The sequence below is a fragment of the Barbus barbus genome (assembly GCF_936440315.1).
Source record: "Barbus barbus genome assembly, chromosome: 41".
NCBI classification, from domain to species: Eukaryota; Metazoa; Chordata; class Actinopteri; order Cypriniformes; family Cyprinidae; genus Barbus; species Barbus barbus.
This window is the reverse complement of record NC_136719.1, coordinates 6,003,935-6,028,028: the sequence shown is the minus strand read 5'-3', so window position 1 is coordinate 6,028,028 and position 24,094 is coordinate 6,003,935. Positions and strand designations below refer to the sequence as shown.

At 38.5% G+C, this 24,094-nt stretch overlaps 1 protein-coding gene across 1 annotated transcript in view; it reads right to left on the bottom strand.

Annotated features, from left to right (window-relative positions):
• The window catches only part of LOC306860317 (neuron navigator 1-like), a gene marked incomplete at its 5' end in the record, with an annotated part of 140,624 nt that extends 116,992 nt beyond the window's left edge, over window positions 1-23,632 (bottom strand). Inside the window, 3 exons of the mRNA XM_079401954.1 lie at window positions 6,987-7,742; window positions 17,928-18,016; window positions 23,604-23,632. Coding sequence (XP_079258080.1) covers window positions 6,987-7,742; window positions 17,928-18,016; window positions 23,604-23,632 — 874 coding nt within the window. The remainder of the gene's footprint in view (window positions 1-6,986; window positions 7,743-17,927; window positions 18,017-23,603) is intronic.
• Between the last annotated feature and the right edge of the window lie 462 nt (window positions 23,633-24,094).

The following is a 24,094-nucleotide window of genomic DNA, read 5'->3' as shown; positions in this document are numbered from 1 at the left end:
AAACTTTTAATATGTAAAAAAAACTTTCTATGGGCCGCTATACGTAAGCCGTCCGCCATATTGCAGCGGTAAACTTAACATCATTCACCATAGTAATCACTGAATGACGTCAAAATACCGTTCCAAGATGGCGGCCGCATCTACGTGCCTGCAGCGGTCGAATACGGCGTCTATATACGTCTATGGTTTGACTGATATTACTTGGAATGTGCAATAAAAAAAAACTTGATTTCTGAATAAAAATAAAAATGGAGTTATCGGTTTTTGCAAATTAACTCTTCATATTATTCATAAAGTTTTAAGAATGCTTAAAATTCTCCTACCGTACGTAGAAAGAACATGATAAGACAGGCCACATTTTAACACTTATTTGATGAGTCTAAAAGCTTTTTATTTGCAAAAATCATACAAATTATATCTTTATGCTATGCATTTTGGAAATAAACACCTTTCAAATAAGTGAAATAGTTCCGCTGTATCAAAAAATTCAGGCCTAGGGTAAGACGAGCCAATTGGAGTCATATACATATTTAATTTCATTTAATTTCATTTAACAATCCTAGGCAATATCATCAACTTGAAGTTTTAAGATTTAAAAAGGAAACCACCTAAAGATCCTAGAAACAGCAGTAACTCATTTTACCCTGGTATAGACGGTGTGATGTCAAAAACATTTTGGATGAGAGTAAATCTGGACAAAGCTGTTGGCACTGAAAGAATATATGCAGAAATATTTGTCAACGGCGACTTCAAGCAAATCTTCAGAATCTAAAATATTCTTTGATTAACAGATGCTCAATCTGGCCTGGAATTAATCGGAAGACAACTTTAAGCCTCAACTGACATGCTAATGCATAGATATGGATGTCTGTGAGAATTCAAATAAAGTCTCTGAGGTGAACCTGGTCTGAATCTGGCCAGCCTTGCATCTCGTCCTTATTCGACCCTAGACTCTGATGTGTTTGCTGCCACCATTTTGCTCATTGTTCATGGAGAATCGAGAGGCACTGGGATGTTTGACTTTATAATGGCTTGTGTAAAGATGTGGTGGCAGTTGTGTGGTGTGCCTTTATTGCTGGTGACAAACAACACATCTGTGGCAAAGACCAACAATCTCATTCAGCGCCTGTTTACTCTAGACCACTGGATGTGATCATTCATAATGAAGTTTCAACTGACTTGCTCTTCTGCAGCTTCACAACGGCTCTGCTTCAGACCCTAGTGAGCATCCAGTTTCATACATTGGCAGCTAATGTGTAAGTAATTAATTTGTAACAAAACCTGTCAATTTGAGGAAATATTAGCACTGGATACCATTGGCAATGTGAAAAAGCAGAACAGAGTTGGTTTGAATGCTACAGTTGAGTAGAAATGCCTATTATCAACAAGCACAGTGGCATTTAGCACATAAATATTTAACATTGCCTGTTTCTTATCAGTAATACAAGAGCAATGAGAATTTTACTAACCACTAGTGACTATTGGTAAAAGAGTTGATTTCTTGCCCTTTATTCACACAGGCGAATCCAAGATATGTCTTCACATAAATTTGAGAAAAGCTTACACAATAATTTCCCCATGAGTGTTTTAAGCAGCCAACATCCAGGATATACGACAGGAAAACGGAATGGTGTTTATGTGGCGTTTTCTAACGACCAAAAAAACCCTATAACGGCTGAGGCCGTCTCAGCCACAAAACAATTAAGGCCTATAAAAAACACAACTGTGCCGCTACTGCGCATAAACCACCACTTGACTTGAAAAACTGGACATTTGAGGAAGACCCACAAAGCAGCTCTCCCTTTACATAAAACAGGCTAAATATGTGCATGCATCCATTTTACATGGAAATACACTGGAAAGTATTGCTCTTTTGAGAGTTATTTTACAACATGCTTAAATATAGGGCTGCTTTCAAGCTCATGTTTGTTTACAACTAAAATTGTGCTTAACAGGCGGAAACTGCAGACATAAGGACAAAAACAATATACATTTCGCAATATTTCTGGATGTTTTAAGAGATAAATTAACATTATTTCCATGTTGCATGCTCGCATAAATGAGTGTGTTCCTTCCGCTCCTTCCTCCTCGTTTTGCAGACATGCAGAAATTCGATTAGGACTTAGATTGCATTAGTCGCATACAGCATGCTGAGGCATGGAGATGTTGGTCATGACAGTAATCACATTATGAATCAGTCATCGTCATCGTCTCAGGGCTCACAAAATGGAGGCAGTAGGGTTGTGCGTGTTTCCATGTAAACAGAGGTGGACGAACCAAAACCTGACCTTTATTTGGAGTTCCTCTTTCAATTCCTGTTTTCACCGTGTTTTGTTATTATGTGCCATTTAGTCATCAGATTCGCATTTTGGTGGACGGATATTAAACCATAAATATAACTAATTCTAATGTGCAAACACGTCCAATAAACAATAAATGCATAAAATTCAATCATATTTAAAAAAAAGAAAATTATTCATTATACGAGCTATGATTCAATGGCTGATCCAAATATAGTAAGCTGCCTGTAAGCTATCTACTAAGGGAGCATCCTAAAATGAAACTTCATAAGCAGCAGATTTTGAACATCATACAGTTGATTAATAATAGAGTTTGCTTTTACCATGTGATTACGCTAATACCTTACACATAGTAAATAGTATAAATTTTGTGTGAAAGTTTACCATTTTCATCAGTTATAGAAATTAAAATCTGTCTTTATTATTATTTTTATTTGGCTGAATTACAGGTGTGTGTATACACACAGTATATACTGAGCTTGTTGCAATGCTGGTTGCAATGTTAGTACTGCCTTCTTTAAGTACTGTATAAATGTGAAATTACATTATAATTTTACTAAAACAGTATCTTGAAGGTATAATTATGCTGCCTACCTTTTGTAAATTTTGTGTTGGACGTGTGACTACGGTGCCTTATACTGCTGCCTACATAGGCAGGTCACTAGGTTTGGGAATAAAGAACTAATGATGGCCACTCACTGAAAATAAAATATACTTTATGCATTCAAAATGTGGATATGCATGGCTGTATTTATGTCTTTATACAGTATGTGTGTTTGTGTGGTTTCCCTTGAGATGGTTACACAACCAAGACCTGGTTGAAATTAAATCTTGAAAGCTGTGAAAAGAAGGCCTGCAGCATGCTGAGATGCCAATCAGTTTGACTTTAACCCTTGCAACAATTTCCTGGCTTGACGAGCTCATGCAAACATAATATACACAAAACCACTGCATTTTAGTGATGGTTTTTGTTTGGGGGCTGCTTGAATTTATAAAACCATTTCCTACACATTATCTTTTCTCTAACTGCCCAATGCACAATTCTAATGGCAATTTAATGAGGACGCACACTTTTATCACGGATAACCCAACAATATCAAATACAGGAAATAAGGAAATCCTGTGCCATGACTTATAAAATGCTTCCAGGTCATTATGCCTTATTCCAGAGGAAATGGATTGTATTGACTGCAGTATTAACGTGAATCTGAGATAAATCGATTGTCTTATTGTATCATTATCACCACATTCTACTTTTCTTTTTTGTAGATCAGTACAATCACTGTAACCTCACCCTGAATCCGACTGTCAGCAGAAATCATGTCCAGTGCATCTACTGCACTACTAACCCAGACCAACCAGCAAGCTCAAGCCAGACGGAGATGGAAATGATGCCTCTGGTAAGGAGGCTCTCAGCTCCGAGACAGCAGAATAAAGACACTGCGCACCAGTTGTCTCAAAAAAATAAATAAAAAAAATGTACTTGCTAAGACTTCAATTTATGTCTGTTCCAGTATAGTGTGGATTAAAAATTACATTTACATTTATGCATTTAGCAGACGCTTTTATCCAAAGCGACTTACATTGCATTCAAGTTACAGTTTATACATTTTTATCAGCTCTTGCTTTCCCTGAGAATCAAACCCATGAACTTAGCGTTGCTAGCGCCATGCTCTATTGTTTGAGCTACAGGAAAGCACAAGTATAAATTAATAACAAGATTTTTTCTTCTTGTTATTAATTGTTGCTTCTGTAATTTAAAGGGGTCATCGGATGCCCATTTGATATAAGTTGATATAATTATTTAGGGTCTTAATGAAAAGTCTATAACATACATTGGTTAAAATTTCTCAATGGTAGTGTAAAAACACCTTTTTTTACAATGTCAAAATCAGCTCTATTTTTAGCAAGCCATTATAGTCCATGTTGCTTTAAATGCTAATGAGCTCTGCTGACCCCGTCCCTCTCTTCTGTGGGGTGACGAGCCATACCGTTTACTTTAGCCGCGAAACTGGCTAACTACCACATTATTAGGAAAGGCGATTTGCAAAGATTCATAAAAACCCTTATACTCACTTCTTCTGTAGATTAAACTGGATCAAGAATGATTCGTGCGAACATAGACGCATTTGGGCAGATTGGGATCGGCGCATTCACTTTAAAGTGAAAGTAACGTTAATCCTATGCGTCTTCAGCGGCTCAAATTTTGGAGATTAACTGACGACTGCTATATTCATTATTACATCCAACAACAAAACACCTCAATCGCTTAATCTGAGACGTTCTTGTCTTCCCCTGCACCGTAATCGACACAATGGCGGACAGCTCTCAGCTCACTCAGGGCGGGTCTAAGGTAAGACAGTCTTGTCAATCAACTATTGTGAGAGAGGTCTGTACAGAACTACGTCATTCTGACAGGAATCTCAGAACAGCCTGATTTGAGAAAGGGGATTTTAAAATAGGGATTTAAAAAAACACTGGGTGGATTTTAATAATTATAGGATGGATGTATACACACACTTCCAACACACATTTATGTTCAAACAACTTGTAAAGTGAATTTTGCATCCGATGACACCTTTTTATCAAATTTCAAAAATAAAAATTTATATTCAATACAAAATAATAGAAGGTGGGGATTGATTTCATTCATTAATCAGAAAGAAAGAAAGAAAGAAAGATCAGTAACTTTTTACTGCACTATTCTAAACTAAACTACAAACATTACTGAATGTGGCACTTAAATTGTCATTATCTTCATGCTTAATTAATCCTTAAATCCAAAAGCTGTGGTTTCATTTAGTGCACAGTTTTAGTGAGTTTAAGTGCATGCAACTGGATTTTTGGTTCGATAAAGCTCTTATCAACACAAATAAGAACCATCTGTCAAGTTCCTTAATAGTGATTCTCTTAACCTTCTGCTGGTGGTTCTCAACTGTCACTGTCTGATACCAAAGGATACTAAGCTCTTAAGCAGAATGTTTCTTTATTAGTGGAGATCTAATTTGTATAATTATAAAGATATGGCTTGACTTGCCAGTTATACTGATTCCCCCAACCTTCTCTCTATCATTTCCAGTTTCATCTCTGACTATAGTTATCATTCAAATGGTAAAAATATCAAAAGTAAAAAAGAAAGAAAAAACATTTTTCATTGGGCAGTAATTTTTATTCATGGAACAATCACTCACAACAAGCAGTGTCACAACAGCACTGACTGGAGGAACGGAGTCTTGTGTAATTGAGTTTGTGTTGTGGGGTCAAAAGCAGAGGAAGGGGACAAGCAGCCCTAATGCACTCAGTCACAGATGCATAACACAGTGTTTCAAACCCTGGAGGGAAGCTTTGAACCTTTGCCTGCACAGCTAACCCTGATGGACAGCACAAGCTAAAGGAATCAAAAGTAATGTACGGCAGTCAAGAGGTTGAAAAGAATATCAAATCCAGATCATCCATACAATATAACACAATTTTCTTTTTTCAATTCCGCCCACCCCCACCCCTCAGCAGGTGCCATGCAGCAAGGTCAAAATAAGCTCCAGGGAAGGAGAGGAAATGAGTATAGCTAACAGACTGAATTCCATTTTCTCATATCTCAACCCAATGGATTCACTTCACACCACATCTCTCTGGCCACCCTAACATTACAAAAGCAACACACTGAACCACTAGCTAGGCTATTGTTCAGATTGTTGAGAGATTGTTAATAGCTAATCATGCTCAAATCATCACTTACTATGTTAAATATGCATTAAAGTACCATGCAAGGGAACATAGCTGACCAATCCCGTAGCGTAAATAGCTAATAAGTCACTGCACTGTTAATGTATTTTTAAATAAAAACAAAATGCACAATGTTCATGTATCGGTGCAGTCTCATTCTGAGTCACTGACCTTCTCAAATAGTGTGACACCCCTATTATTCTCTTTTGAAGTCCCCCGGTAACAGAAAGAGGGAGAGGGAAGGGGAGAGAGGAAACGAGAGGGAGACCATCTGTCAACTGCCCCAGAGATCAATGGCACCAGCGGCAAGGCTAAATATGTTGCCCACCATGACTTGAAAACAATTCAACTCAGCAAGGTTTATTTTTAAGTTTCTGTTATGACATCAAGCATAATTTATTTTTCTGTTTCTATTGTGAGCTTGCTCACGTTATCTACAATAATGCATGCTGAACTGAGACGTATCATTGATGTAGAATCGGTAAAATATCTACAAAAACATAAGTAAATCATCCTAGCCATCCAAAACAGCTAATGTGGCATATTCTGGAGATTAGGGCAGTGTGTCAACTCTGCTATAATGGTAAGGCAAATATTCCCCTGGATCAACCCCCTTCCCCCCCGATTGGAGCGCAGATTGGTCTCACCCAATACGTGCACAGATGCAAGACATGAGCTTGCAATGTAAACAAAAAGGGATGCAGCGATTGTTCAATGAAACCATGCAGTGTTTGAAATAAAGCGACATTCATAATCATTAATATGCAGATGCAGCTTCAAGCCAAGAATAGTGTGCATAGTTATGTGAGCAGCACAGGATGAATAAGAAATACAAAGCGAGGTGGTTGCTAAGCAAGAGCAGGGCTGGGTTGAGCTATGGAAGTGAAGCTGGATCTGTCAGCCAGGCAGCATTGCTCATTCTTCGGCATTGCAAGCGGATTAGTGGATCTTGTTATTACTTACCCAACATCTGACTGAAGAGAAGCTGCTCCAGGTCCCCAAGTACCGTTACAACCAGTTCAGGGTCCACCTTTAAGAAGGTCTTGTCCCCTTCCTCTGGTTCTGGTGCATCTTTGCCCCCTCCTGGGGTGGCTGCCCCTGTGGTACCACATAGAGTTTTCTTACCATTAGCTTTAGCCTTGCTGGACAAGATCTCATCATCTGACTTGCCGTCATCTGCCCGCTCTTGAGCCTTGCTGATGGGTTTGACCTCAGCGTAAGGACTCTTTGGTATCCGACTGGGTTTGCCCAGTTTGGAAGGTGGGCTAAAGGGTTTTGGCTTTCCCTGAAACAGTGAATGCTCTGACTTGGAAAGGTTCTTGGAAAGTGGGATACCCTTGCCTGTACCCCCTCCGGCATCTTTGAGCTTGCCGGACTTGTTCTGACCTGCCCCTGGCTTTTCCATGTCGTCCGACCACTTGGGCTGGTAAAGGTGCATCTTCTTCTCAGCATCCGTAAGCACGCATAAATTGGTCAAGGACTTTTGCTTGCGCAGGTTACTAGGCACTGGAAGACGACCCTCAGAGTTTCCTGCTCGGTAGACCTTTAGCTCAGCCCTAGGAGTAGCCTGTGGGAGCCCTGACTTGCCTCTTTTCGCAGCCATGCCCCCAACTCCGTTGGCTCCTGCCTGGCCCTGGGGGGTCTCGGCTTTGGACGTTTTGTCAGCTTCAGCCTCCAGATCTACTCCTTGTCCTCTTGGGCTACCCCCAAGCATTCCTCCTGCGTGAAACCATGTAAAAGCATCAGTGAGTCAAATGGTTTTACAATCGAGCAAAATAAGATACAAGGTGCAAGCTCTGCAAGCTCTGTCGTTTACTGCCAAATCCTGATCACAGTGAGAACTATCTCTCCAATAACACATACAGAAAGACCAGTCACTAGATCCTGTATTGAAGAAGTAATCCGTATGTCTGGTGTCTTTAGCATGTAAATCCAGCATCTGGCTCCTCTCAGTTAGACTGCCTCAGCTGCAGCTGCTCTAGTGCTACCCAGTCACTCAGTTTCTCGCTCTCTCTTTCTTTCTCTCTCCTCTCTCCTCTCTTCAGCAGAGTGTCTCGCTGCTTTGCTGTGCAGCAGCAGAATGACAGAGAAGACAGACGCAGAAACGGTCCCTCCCCTTGCTCCCCGCGCTCATTCAACCACACACATCCTCCTCCTCCTCCTCCTACTCTTCTGGCTCTCTCTCTTTTCATCTTTCTCTCTCCAACACACCCAATCTAAAGATGCTATACTGCTCCCCTGCACAAGTGTTACAGTATGAAGGACTTGTGATAAATTATAGTGTCTTTTTAAACAGTTGCCTGCCAGCATGCTTCCTCTGCTGGCCCTCTTTGGTTCACTAAAGTGCTGTTATCATAAAACCAATAATGTTTTCACTGCAAGGATATAATCACCAGTAACATCATGCTGTCAGACTTGTATTCAATTTAAAAAATGAACTTAAATGACTTTAGGGTACTCTCTAGAAGCTTTGGAAAAAATTGTTTGCTGTTCATTGTCGAAATGAATCTCAAATCCTAAATCGTTTCTAATGGATTTGACTTGAAGCATTAAGTTGCACAATGTGGCAGAAATCGCCCATTTAGATAACTAAATTTAGTCAGACCTTTTGGTGTTAAATTAAAAGTTTTTTTTTTTTCTTATTCTTTAGTCATATCTTACCAGGGGAACCAAGTTTGCCAAGACAGCCACTGGTGGGATACATGACACTCCTGGCTGCGTCAAATATACAGACAACTAGGCCTTGGTTCTGATGTGCCACACTGAATTACCCTCAAAAAAAAGATTGAGTTTTGGAAGGAACGGCCTCCGTTCTGTTAGAGGATGGACCTAATTTTTCACCAGCTTTGGGAAGGGGATGTCACAACAATACGATGCACACAAGACCGCACACAGTTCCTTCCTCTGAAGCCGAAAGGGATATAGGCATGTTTGAATCAGTTTTGAGAGTGCTCTACTTAGTCCTGTCATTTCAACTCAAGAAGGCCAAGCTCTACCAAACAGACTATCCAAGTGGAAATAACTGACCTCTTACAAAAAAAAAAAGGACACAGTGTTGATAAAGCAGGATTAAGAGGAATAACTCAATTTAGTACTCTTTCTTTATTAGTAGTAAATTTGAAAGCACTACTATTGCGCTTTAAAAAAGATAAACTCAAATATGACTCAACATTTATCTGTCATTGAATCAATAGGGTCAAGTAGAGTACATGCTTTCATGGTGGTGCATTACCTTATCCATTAAAATGCTGGTGTTAATACCTCAGTTTCTTCCCATCATGCACTTGATGCACTAATTCCTGATGGCAACTTAAACAGTACTGAACAGGGTCGATAAGAAAATCGCTGAACCAATGTCTATGAAAGTTCCGGAAATATCTTTGCAGATTTTGAAGGAAATCCAAAGGGCAAATGGAAATATTCAAATGCAGCAAATAGCTTTATATGAAAACACTGTAGGACCGTTATGAGTAGTATTCAAAAAGATCTAATTTGCATACCACTGGTCAGTCAGTTATTTTTATGATAGTTTGTTTCCAAGACCTTACTGAAGACCGCCAAAGCATTTAAAAAAAATAAACTACTTTTCCACCATATTTTCTGAAGGAATTTCTACCAAAATGGTCTGGTTGGTTTTAGCATATTGCTATGCAGTTGCCATGTTTTGGGTAGTTACTCAAAAAGCCCACCATAATGATACTTTGGTCTCTAAATATGGCTTTATTTTTTCATCAAAAACTAGCAACACATGATTTAAAGTATCTTTTAAGTCCATCTTGCAAACAGTTCAGGACGAGTTACACAAAGACTTTACACCAAATGTCTTAACCTCTCTTCATATTTCTAATATCAGCCTTTATACAAGGAAGCAAACTCTAAACAAGCAGGTTAGTCCAAAGTTCCTCCCAGAAGACACATTAATGCCACACCAGACATAAAGTGGAAGGCATAATGCACAGAGCTGAATCTGTTCATGGGGGAGTCCTTGCTTATAAACACCACTCTGTTTTGAACATGGGCTCAGGATAGCTCCATTCACGCAAAATCCGCCACAGTCCACCACCTCGTCTCTTGCTCGCGGGGCTTCAACACTGAGCCGACTGTCTGGTGCTGATGACCCAGACACCATTGCAAAATTGCTGGAAAAACTTCAGAGTTACTTGAAATTTAGCCTGAGTCAAATATTCAAAGTGCAATTATTTGTCCCATTTGTCATTTTGATAAGTTTCTGAAGAGACTGCTGTACAAAAAGCATCTTGTCTAACATGTCTCAAATGATTTTAAGTGAAAGGAGTCAAATAAATCTGTAGGCTTGTCTTTTATCTGCTAAAAGGCCAATTAAATTGATAAAATAAAATATTACCAGGAGATATTTTAAAATTAGCTGTTAAAAATATTATTTAAAATACATCTTCAATTTATGTATAAATATTTCTGTTTGGTCCCACTTTATTTTAAGTGGCCTTAACTATTATATCCTTACATTTAAATTAATCATTAGGTGCAATGTACTTATTGTGTGCATACATGTTTTTACATTGTACTTATATTTTAAAAATACCTGCATGTAATTACATATGTACTTAACTTTTGACCCATCCCTTATACCTTATCCCACCCTTAAACCTACCCATACCACCCAAACCTGTCCCTAACCTTGTCCCATATCCCACTTCAATAGCAGCAAAAGTGCAATACAATATGAACACAATAAGTACATTTTTACTTATTTTACTTTTTTTTTTTTGATGTACGTGCATAGTAGTTAAGGCCGCTTAATATAAAGTGGGACCCTATTTATAAAATAAAGTAAAAGTTTTGGGATTCCATTGAACCTTTGTTTGTTTATTTGTTTATTCTTTTTTTAAAATAATAATAAAATTGTTAAAATACAATTTCATTTGTTCTACTTTAAAATTACACATTTATTTCAGTGTTGTACTTGCCATGTTTTTAATTTACTAGCAAAAAAAAAGTAAATCCTACACCATTTTTATATTTTTTTCAGTGTATTGTTATGCCTTGATATTTACTGCAATTTCTCTCTAGGGACAATAAAGATACCTCCTACTAAAAACAATATTCCAGCACAAGACTGCACTAGAAGCTTTACAGAATCATTTCATAAAATGTATTTGATAAAAGTAGCTATCACTGTTACCATTGCCGTAAGTGTCTAAAGCTCACAACACATGGAAGCAATATCATAAGGAAAGGAAACAAAAACAAAGCTTTATGAGGTGATAATAGTATGCGTTCATTTCATTCAGCTTTAGCCACAAGTTGTCTAAAATTTCCATAACACTCTGTTGAGTATGTTTACAGTTTCTCAGTTGTTAAAACTTTCTTAAAAAGGAAAAAGTCTATTACTAATGGCTAAACTACACCACACCCGAGTATGACTCAGTCCAAGGGCCAAGCTTTCCAAACAAAGCCACAGAGACCAGAGGAACTAGGAGGAAATCCTCTTTACAAGCCAGACTAAAGCTGGACCATAGATTCATGACCTCTGTTGCATTGGCTACCTACTCGTGTTCTCATTCCTATCCTAATGAATTATCTCTATCTGTCTCTTTACTGTGTTTGTTTAGCCCCATTTTGTAAGACTAGGAAGCATCACTGTAGCATTTTATCTGATCAAGCTGATATAACGTCTCCGGATGAGCCCTTTTAACATATTACCATTGTGATTACTATGATTTAAAAGGATGGCAGAACTCTTGCTATTGGACTCAGTGCAATTTAAAAGCATTAATGATCTATAAGAGGCCTGGATTGAAATGTCTTTGTTTCTGCAGGCCATGAAGTGAAGTATGCAGCAAAAAGGGAAAAGCTGGTCTATAAGTATGCACGATAGAGAGACCCACAAAAGAAAACCCTAGCTATGCACTAAAATCACTCAGAACACCGTAGCAATCATATAGCAAGTGATGTTATTATTAATTAAAACTATTTATGTTATTTAAAGCAAAGCTGCATAACATACGATACATTTATCAAATAAATATTAGATGAAAAATATAAAATTAAATGAAAATTAAATATCTATCTTATCATAGTTTGAAGAACTTTAACCTTTTTTTCCACTATAAAGAAACTTTTGTGGAATAACGTTCTTCATGGAACCATCAATGCCAATAAAGAATTTTCAGTTTTAATACTCTAGCAACCACCTAGCAAAAGAAAATATATAAAATATAAAATAAAAAATAAAAACCTCTTAGTAAGTACATTGCAACAGCCTTCAATACACCTTTGCATTGTGAAAATTACATCTGCAGTGGCAAACACCATATTTTTTTCCAGAAAACACAAAAGCCAAACTAGCATGACGTGTCCATGTCAAATTGAGAGCGAGGCTACACACAAACACACAGCGCTCATGTGACACTACCACTACCGGCATCAGGGCAATTAGCCTTTACAGTGGTTTTAGCTTGAGGTAAAAGCTTCCCAAGAGCACCTGTTTTTCAATGCCTGTTTCTCATGTCTCATCCACTGGAAACATTATGATTCTATTTTAAGAAATGAATGTTCCTCTTTCTTTGTACAAGCAGTCCATGTCAGGGTTCATGAGGGGCATTGAACTTTTCACAGAGCATCTAAGCTTTGAAACTGGTTCAAAACTATACTTTTCAGGAAGAAGAAAGCGCATTAAAACAGTGAGCGATTTGTGTGCCAAAACAAACGATTAACAAGCAACAGGGATGATTTCCTTCAATCTGATTTTGGATGCTTCTGGATAAATGTGCTAATAGGCTTTGCTGGCATAAGTTCATCAATATTATTGTATGTGTGTCTGTTAAGCAATCCATCTGGATTTTTAATGTCAGTTCACATGCATTCTACTGCACTGCTGATTCTCAAATTCAGCGGACAAACGTGCATGCAGGAAAAGTCAGATCTGGAGAGCCAGTGCTGATTTGTGATTTGCCTTAAAGCCAGCGGGTCAGTTTTTGCTTCCCTCTCCTCGCCATATGCTAAATATTAATTCGGCCTTGATCTCTGCAATCTGTCAAAAACCTGAAAGCATAAACGCTAAAGATGTTACCAGATCTGGCAGCTTTTGGCCTTCTATCCTGGCAGCATTAATGAAAGCTGCCATAAGCATTTAGACAATCTGCTCCTGAACAAAGGGATTACACTTCATATAGACGGGTCACACTATATGTCACAATTTGCATTGTTAAAAGCGCTATACAAATAATATTGACTTAATATTGACTTAAATATGTGACTATATGATCATGCTTATGAACTGACATAAAACTGAATGTTCAAAATGGATTATGCATTTATAATATTATGGAAGATGAAATCCAACATCAGGTTCTAAGACCACAACCTTGCACTCAACCTAATTCTTAAAGTTAAATGAAAAGATTGTGTCAACACTTGTAACATTGTATTTTTGTTTAAACATTTTGAAACTTTTTTTGAAGAAAAATTAATAACAAATGTTACATACACTCACCTAAAGGATTATTAGGAACACCATACTAATACTGTGTTTGACCCCCTTTCGCCTTCAGAACTGCCTTAATTATACGTGGCATTGATTCAACAAGGTGCTGAAAGCATTCTTTAGAAATGTTGGACAATATTGATAGGATAGCATCTTGCAGTTGATGGAGATTTGTGGGATGCACATCCAGGGCACGAAGCTCCCGTTCCACCACATTCCAAAGATGCTCTATTGGGTTGAGATCTGGTGACTGTGGGGGCCATTTTAGTACAGTGAACTCATTGTCATGTTCAAGAAACCAATTTGAAATGATTCGAGCTCTGTGACATGGTGCATTATCCTGCTGGAAGTACTCATCAGAGGATGGGTCATAAAGGGATGGACATGGTCAGAAACAATGCTCAGGTAGGCCGTGGCATTTAAACGATGACCAATTGGCACTAAGGGGCCTAAAGTGTGCCAAGAAAACATCCCCCACACCATTACACCACCACCACCAGCCTGCACAGTGGTAACAAGGCATGATGGATCCATGTTCTCATTCTGTTTACGCCAAATTCTGACTCTACCATCTGAATGTCTCAACAGAAATCGAGACTCATCAGACCAGGCAACATTTTTGGTGAGCTTGTGCAAATTGTAGCCCCTTTTTCCTATTTGTAGTGGAGATGAGTGGTACCCGGTGGGGTCTTCTGCTGTTGTAGCCCATCCGCCTCAAGGTTGTGCGTGTTGTGGCTTCACAAATGCTTTGCTGCATACCTCGGTTGTAACGAGTGGTTATTTCAGTCAAAGTTGCTCTTCTATCAGCTTGAATCAGTCGGCCCATTCTCCTCTGACCTCTAGCATCAACAAGGCATTTTCGCCCACAGGACTGCCGGATACTGGATGTTCTTCCCTTTTCACACCATTCTTTGTAAACCCTAGAAATGGTTGTGCGTGAAAATCCCAGTAACTGAGCAGATTGTGAAATACTCAGACCGGCCCGTCTGGCACCAACAACCATGCCACGCTCAAAATTGCTTAAATCACCTTTCTTTCCCATTCTGACATTCAGTTTGGAGTTCAGGAGATTGTCTTGACCAGGACCACACCTCTAAATGCATTGAAGCAACTGCCATGTGATTGGTTGATTAGATAATTGCATTAATGAGAAATTGAACAGGTGTTCCTAATAATCCTTTAGGTGAGTGTAATATAGTGAAGGTACAGTGTAATAATTTATATGGCAATAGTAAATAATACAATTATTTTTTTTCGTAAAATCTTTCTTTCAAAATCAATTTGTCCGATGCTATTAGCTTCTACTTTTGAAAGGTAAAAAAAAAACAACTTTTGAATTAAGAAACTGTCACGAATCCGGTTCGTGGTCTTCCGTTCACTCGCCATCAGAGGTCGCTCTTCTATCATATTGACTCTCACACCACACAGACTGTTACATGTCACTCCGGACTACACTTCCCATCATCCATTGCACTGATTACACATACACAGCTGAATCCAATCAGACACACTTTATAAGCCTTGGACTTCCTCTTTCTCATGGCCGAGTACTGTCTAGCCTTTATCACTCTCCCAGTGATAGCTAGTCTAAGGTTAAGTCTTGTTTATTGCCTGAGTCATTCATATCTTTATCCTAGCCTGTGCATCTTGTTTCTCGTCTGATCTCTGCCTGCCCTGAAATTTATAGCCTACCTTGGATCTCTCTTTAGTCTTGTCGTTTTGTACTCTGTTTGCTCCTGACTGGACTATTGCTCACGTTACTGGATTACTCCTCTTGTCAAGCCCTCTTGATATTGTTTGCCGATCGGAGACCCACGCTTGTCCTAGGAATACTCGTGTTTTGTCCGTGCCATACTTGTTTGCTGTTGTTCGACCCTGCCTGTGTTTTATGACCATGTTAAGGAATAAAAGCTTGCACTTGGATCCACTCGACTCCGTCTCGTTGACTCCGTTACAGAAACATGCTTCTTGCAGCTCAGTTGTGTAGTTTTAGCATCTATCAGCAGATGTAAACTGCTAACCAGAAGAAAAACCTGACCTGCTCATTCCGAACATAACCATGTTTACATATTGCCCGCTCTTATACAGTACAGCAGCGTTTTTGTAGGCCAAAACCTGGAAACAAGTTAGCATTTGGCACTTCTGGTGCCATCATCCCAAAGTCAGTAGGTTTTCTAAATAGGTATTTGGTCAAGATATTTTCATGTTTTTTAATTTTTTTCTACAACATTAAATACATCAGTAATAGCCACAGTAATAGCCCATTTAGCCACAAAAAATGGCTAAATGGGACTCTATTAAAAAGCATCAGACTCTCTGCTGCCCCCAACAGCTCTGGAGATTCAGCTATGTCCATACGTTTACTAACATAAGACACGGTCATGTGACCTCTACAAGGTGGCTACTATGAAGAGGTGAGATAAGAGACACTAGTGGAACAGAAAACACAAAAACTTCAGGTTTGAGGCTTCAAAGAAGTGAGAGAATCAAAGCACATATTCAGTGCAGTTCTTGAGTGTGTTGTGATGTTTCATTGTGATTATCTCATCTGCTTGTGCTGGATGTTGACACATTGTAGTCATAAATAACTGCTGTCTCTGCCTACTCTGGTAGAGACATGATGTCTCTGTGTGTGAAAGATGAGGCGACGTAATGTGTCAGTGTACATTTGTGTGTGTTTGTGCGTCAACCATCTGAGGTGAAGGCAGCCGGCAGATGTTGAAATGGGAAAACTGTAATTCAATCTGTAGATTGGCTTTTGTCAATTCTCAGGGTGATGAAACCCACGAGCCCACTTACTGTTACGCTTTTGCTCTCAGATCACTCATCACTAACTCACACGGTTCATCGCTAATACACTCACAGAGCACTCATCACCAACAGACAAACATACAGTACATACGCTCAGATCATTCGTTGCTAATACACACAACTTTTAGTCTACTCAACATCACTATTATACCTACACACTCTCAACACACACACCGTTAATGACTTTGGACCACGTGCTACTGAACCTTTCTTCTGTCCTGGAACTTCATTTTGAGTTTTTATTCAACAAGGACACATTTAATTAATCAAAAGTGACAGTAAAAACATTTATAATGTTACAAAAGATATCTATTTCAAATAAATATTGTTTTTATGAACCTTCTTGTCAAGTACTTAAAAAAAAATGCATCACAGTTTCAGCAAAATTAAGCAGCACAACTGTTTTCAACATAAGAACTGTTTCTTGAGCAGGACATCATCATATTACAATGATTTCTGAAGGATCATATGACACTTATGACTGTAGTAATGATGCTGAAAATTCGGCTTTACATCACAATATAAAATACATTGTAATAGAAAACACTTACTTTAAACAGTAATAATATTTCACAATACTACTGTATTTTTGATCAAATAAACGCAGCCTTGTTGAGCATAAGAGACTAATTAAAAAAAAAAAAAATCTTACCAACTGGCAACGTTTGAACTGTAGTGTATAATCAAATTCATCAAACATTCCTAAATAATGACCAGTAAATCAAAATATCAGTACATCACTAAAACAACATCATTCTGCAGAGAATTTGTACATAGTTTCCATTACAACTGGAACTTCTGTAATCCTCATTAAATTTAGATCTGTCTAACAGTGCTGTCATCTGAATTATTCAGAAAAAAAAGACTAATCCTAAAGTACAGCAAAGACCTGTTTAAAAGCACATGCATGCACATAATCTACACTGTTGATGTAGTCTGTGAGAGTCTCTCTCGAAAACCTCCAGGTTATCAACAGCAGCATGTAAACCAGATATTTAATCAAATTCAGCAACAGCACACCTGATTCAATTTAAGTGTTCCGCAAAAATGTAATCAAATTGTGTTCTACAGTACGTGAAACATCTTCAAATATGCAGTCCAAATAAACTGTGAACATGAACAAATTAGATACTGAAATTACACTTCAAAATAAAGGTTCTTCAATTGCTCTTTACAGCAGATTAGGTTTAGCAAAAGACTTGTGAATCAAGAATCACTTAAATACTTGTTGCGCAATTGCTAGGTGGTTGGTAGGGTGTTCTGGATGTTTGCAAGGATGTTCTGTGAAAAGGAACACTTGCAAGCTACAACATTGTCTTTGGAGCTTAAAGAGTTCTATGGCATCAGACTGTAAACCCCTTTGCATGTTTTCAACTAATTTGCATGGATTCTGACACTTTAGATTCCAATCTGGAAATGTTTGGAATTCTTGCCAGGCTAGTGTGTTTCATGTATGTAGTTCAGTTCAGGAGCATCTCATATTGGACATATGTAAAAGGTCACAAAAATTCAAGGTCAAAATTGGGCACTTTGTGATGTGTACATAACCTAAAAACATTTAGATTAACATTAAAGTCTATCCAAAAGGTGATAAAATGAGAGTCCAAATGAGAGTGCTAACAACTCACCAGTATTAAGGTCATCACAGCACACTTCTATTGAGTCAGAGGAACAGTCGCTGAAGTCATCCAGAGATAGGTCTTCCTGAATCTGCAGTCTTCATAAAATGAAAAGAATAAGTAAATTAGACACAATGCTTGCTCTTTCCAAGGGCCTCATAAACAAAAACCCACTGTACCAAACATTCATTGAACGTCAGCCTAGAATTCTTGGTATTGTTCACTAACTGTTAACAATCTAGCAATAAAAATTTGAAAATAATCAACATTCAGTGCTATTTTCAGAAAGCAGCTTTGTCCCTGTAACGCCTGGTTTATATTCAGCTACGCTAACATGGCAGTCGACCTGATGCCAGTGTATCCCGTGCCCACCGGGTGTCCGCTGCACTAAGTCATTAGAGCAGATAATTCGGAGTGTGTTCGCGCTGGCAGGAGAAGCTTTTTAAGCATCTACTCTGCCCATGAATTCCCAGCAGGCATACAGAGGGCAGGAGCGACACAGTCTCTGAGAGCAGGACAGAAACTTAAACCGCATGACTGATTTGGCGCTGGAAAGATTACGAGTGGAAAAGGAGGCTAATCTGTCAGCGTAAATGATGGACTGTCTTATTTGTCAAAACTGGATGAAATGGGGAGAAACAGTTAGAGAGCCAAAAAAAGAGAGATTGAGCTGGGCACGGACATATAGTATATGAGGACAGACAGAGAGAGAAAAGACAAATTATGCAGCAACAGAACTAAATTTCTAGAAAAGTAACAAACCATGTAATACAATAAATATGCAGCAGTTAAAACAAGTTAAGACAATTTTGAAAACACTTGAAACGCTGTTAAAACTAATAAAGTTTCAATCAGTTTGTTTCACCAGAGGTGGAAAGAGTACAAAAATATTACTAAAAGCACCATTACCTTAATTAATTTTTACTTATGTACAAGTAAAAGTACCAGTCTAAAAATCTACTCAAGTCAAAGTAAAAAGTAGCTCATTTAAAATTTACTTAGTTAACAGTGAGAGGGACGCAACAATGGGATATGCCAAGGGTATCAAACTCAGTTCCTGGAGGGCCACAGCCCTGCAACAGTATAGATATAACCCTAATTAATTAGGGCTATATCTATACTAATCTAATTATTTAGGCTTATTTGAAAACTACATGGTATGTGTGTTGGAGCAAGGTTCGAACTAAACTCTGCAGGGCTGCAGCTCTCCGGGAACTGAGTTTGACACCACTGGGATAGGCCTATAAATCTCAAATTAGTTGTTTTTAATTAAAGTAATCAGTTATTTAGAATAATAAGACATTTGGGCTGTTACTGTAACGGGGCGAACGAGACGTGAGACTTGCGGATCCTAGTGCAAGCTTTTATTTATAAACAGTCAATAAACAGGCAGGGTCAAACAACGGCAAACAGGTATAGTACGGGTAAGACACAGAGCAATCCTAGGGCTAGTGAGAGTCGACAATCGGCGAACAATATCCAACAGGGCAAGGCAGAGAGATAATCCAGGTATGCGAGCAGTAGTCCAAGAGAGGTGCAAACAGAGTCCAAACGGCAAGGCAAAGGGGTAAATCCAGGAAACGCGGGCTAGAATCCAAACACTAGAAAAACACACAAGGCAAGACTATGACAACAAAGTGGGTTCCGTATCGCAGCTAAAACTAGGAGAGTTATAAATGCAGAACAATACTGGAACTAAACAGAAAAACACAGACTGGCTCGGTAAGGCAGCTAACACTAGGGGAGTGATAAACGCAATACAATACTCGGCAGAGAGGAAGAGGAAGTCCATGGTTTATGTAGGGTGTGTGATCAGTGCAATCAGCTGTGTGTCTTCAGTGCAATGGATGATGGGAATTGTAGTCTGAGGTGGTGTGCAACAGTTAGTGTGGTGCAAGAGTCCATGTGGTGAGCGAATGACCTCTGGTGGTGAGTTAACGGAAATTCATAGACCAGATTCATGACAGTTACCAGGCAAATTAAATCAGTATCAACAAAATTCATCTTTGCAATGCAGAGGAAACACAGAAGCTTCACCTGAAGTGGCATTTAGATGTATTTACACACTGTTTAATGCAGGATATGCATGCATTTAACCTGCAGTTACAAATGCAGAAATAATGTTTTGATATATAAGACATAAAATGTTGAATACTCATTTGAAATTATATTTAAAAAAAAATCAAAAGATACTTTAAATGCGAAATTAAAACCGCCAGTAGGTGTCACCATGTCACTGTTAATAAGTGAGTCATTGCGACTGAACCGAATCATTGAAACAGTTGATTCATTCAGGAACGAAACACCATCATGTTGCTCAGAGACGCAAAACTGTGCTGTGGCTGTGTTTGATATTATTTTTGTTGTCGAAATAGAGCAAAAACAGGCAATATGGTGTCTAAAACGCAAGTCTCTTAATTAACTTCTTGTTTATTGAACTGTTGTAAAATATATGTAATCATGCTGATTTTTGGAGAAAAACAGCACTCTTCGTGTGATATTGATTTAGTATATGAAATTATATAAATATACGTTTTCTGCACCTATATCTGCAATTTTGTGAACATTTTAAATGCATTTTAACAGACCGAATCATGCAGTGAAAGAATACACTTTAAATGCACGCACACTAGTCTAATCTACTAGACTTCACACACGGTAGGAGTGTTTTGTTTGGTTTTTGGCTAAATACTGATAATGTCAAAATCGCACATTGTTAAAACAACAATTACGATATTATGGCAGACGTTATATATATCGCACACCCTGCACCACTGTCGTTTTGACTAATTTGTGCAAAAAATTAGCTAAACTGTCAAAGCTTTATTTTAACCACCAATGCAATGACGCAAGTTCTTACCTCTACATGCTTGCGAAGGGTTGACGTTGAGATTTTATAAGCTGCTAGTTTGGTCTCCCTAGGCAAACACAGTTTACACTGCATTATAGAGCATAAATATGGCCAGGGGTTCACTTCATTTCCCTCGAGTTCAACTTCAGCAGAATACGACGGGCTTTAGTTTGGTTTTTTGGGTCTGCACCATAACGCCTGTCTTGTCCGTCTGCATCTTTCTTGTGATTTTAGCACCAGTTTGTTCTCCTGCCCATTATATACTGTAGTAGTTTTCAGGGAGCGATATTTTTTTTTTTTTTTTTTTTACTCAGTAATGAATGTGTTTTAAAATGTAGCGAAGTACAATTCTTCAAACTAAATATACTTAAGTAAAAGTAAAATTACAGATTCTAAAAATTACAAGTACACAAAAAAGCTACTCAATTACAGTAACGCGAGTAAATGTAATTCGTTACTTTCTACCTCTGTGTTTCACACTAGCTTGGTAGAAAGATACAGTGCATTTTCACTGATTAGAATTTCCACTGTATATCATAACAACAAAAAATTGTTTACTCAACCTCCTTTGGATGTTTCACACTTGAAAGTTGTAGTCCAGAATCATTTATTCAAAACAGATCCTAATGTAATCCTGGGTTATCTAGAGTGATCTTGATCTATCCTGAATTAATTAAACCTGACATTTGTAAACCCTGGGTTAATTTTCTTATTTGCATATTTACATGGTTAACAATATTATATGCATTAAATTTAACTGTCTTGCATAGATGACCTCAGCAACCGTCTTGACCATGGATCTGACTGTGAGTAGGACTTCGTATTCCAGGTTTAAAAGTGAACTGTCAGAAAAACTACTTTTTGCAATACAAAAATCTAGACCATGGGAAGTACCCTCTAAATGACTTTGTACCATATTTACCCCTATAATCAGTGCTTGAAGTGGAAATAAAGAAGTGACGGTTCTCACCCGACCCACCCCACCCCCATTTATTTATTTATTTATTTATTTATATTAAATAAATAAGTACTTTTTAATAATTCACAATGTATGTATAGTGCCACAATCAATCAATCAATAATTAAATAAAAGTTTTCAATACAAATTAGCACAAGTCAAGCTGCAATATCATACAGGACCACAGGGAGACGCCAAAGACCACTAAATCGCCTGCCTTTAATATACGGATCCATTCAGAATCACTAAATCTCTGACCACCGCATAATCAGCGTTCATAATAAAACACTCTTGCTTTTAAGCCAAATACATGCTGAAAAGAGTAATTTTACTGACATCTGGACGCAAGTCACTATTCTCTCCGTAATCGCTGATAAAATCGGCCGTGTTTTCTCTGCATTAGCGCTGTTTTGAGCTTACTGTTTGAATTTGTTCACTGGGTCCTTGGACTTTTCAGGAGTTTACTGTTTAAAACGACGTGATTAATAATCAATAATTAACTATTATTCTACTACTCCGCGCGCCTCCCCTGACATGCTCTCGCGCACCACACAATGAAGTAGACTGACTCTGCTTGCGTTCATTCACGTGATTGGTCGAGATGAGAGGTCATCCCGCCTGGGTAGTGTGACTTACATAGTTTCTATATAATTTCTAATCATACAGTATATGGGATCATATAACCTAATCACCCAGACCCTGACGATTTTACTCTGAGTACCGGCAACATGTCAGAAGTTCCGGTATGCACAAAAAAGTGCAGGTACTCTAAAGGCTAAAATATAGAAGTGCTGATACTTCGTACCGGTGCGTACCGGCCCACTTCAAGCACTGCCTATAAGGTTTATAGTAGTACCTTAAGTGTACATATCACTACTCTATGGTCCTAATATACATCTTTTAGGGCAATACAACGTCCCTTTAAGGTAACTGCCTCAGTGACAAACTGTTGTATCCCTAAAAGTACCATTTCTGAACTTGTTTTTTTTTTTTTTTTTGAACAGTGTGGCACTAATTCCCTTTTAAAATATCAAGTGTGAAAAAGCACCGTTAATATATTAGCCCAGGGTTAACTGAAAGGAATTTACTGTATGTGAGATACACCTACTGTATGAAAACTCCTTGCTGAAAAGATCAGCATAGCTAGTCATTAGCAGATGTTATGTTTAATATATTGGTCTCAAGAGGTGCTGATGTCCCCTTTAGATGGCTTAACTAGCAAGCCCTCCTTGGTCAAAAATCTTCACCGGAAAATACATCATGGATAGTCAGTTCTATATGCTACACCAGGGATTCCCAACTCTTGCCCTCGAGGTCCACTTTCAAGTTTAGCTCCAACCTTAATCAAACTCACCTGTCTGTAACTTTCTAGTGATCCTGATTCCTGAAGACCTTGATTAGCTTGATCGGGTGTGTTTGATTAGGGTTGGAGCTAAACTCTGCAGGAAGTGGACATTGAGGACCAGAGTTGAGAACCCCAGGGCTACACTATGCTGGTCCACATTAAATTAAATCTGCACTAACCAAAATACTCCAACTTGGGGTGCATTTCCCAAAGCACTGATCCAACTAACTAATACCCAACAATGACCAAAATGTAAGTCCTTACTAACGATTCAGCATTGCCTGAAACCAACGTTCCAGTGAACCTTCACAAACAACATTGCAAACGCGTGTGGTTGTAACAGTTCTCAACCTGTAGTTAAAAGCATATTTTGTTGTTATTTCTCCACTGATGTATCACACTATGGTGATTAGGCAGACAGTTATATAGCTGTATAGGAAACAAACCCCTGCTCTTTTCTTGTTCTGGTCTATGCTGATTTTTTTAATCATAGTAGTGCTACAATCCTTCAATAAATTTTCTATAACTTACCTGTATCTGAAAGGTGCCACAGCAGCCATGTTGACCTTTGGTAACTGTTTGGCTTTGAGCATCTCAACACTAGAGGTTTCCTGTTTCGGGACTGCAGTAGTCTCGGGGGGTGGCTTCTGTGGGATCTCCGGACTGAGGTCATCTGGAGTGCACATCTCCTCATCTGAAAAACTACTGGAGGCACTGTTCTGCAAGGACACTCTCGCTCGACGGACTCTCAGGAGACACGTATCTACGTTAGTGGCCGCTGGACCAGGCCTCAAGTTTTTGTTACTAAATCTGAATGAAGGGATTCCTGTCTTACTTTGACTGCTTCCAGAAGCAGCACTCTCCTCATGGCATTTGAGCTCTTCTGAGATCAAACTGTTATCGTTGTCCATTCTTCCCATATGAGAACGAAAGATTCCACTCTGGAAGTTCTTGTTGCCATTGGACCGAAGGTCAAGCAAACTCTCGGTCTTGAACCCCTCCATAGTACCCCTCGAAAGTGG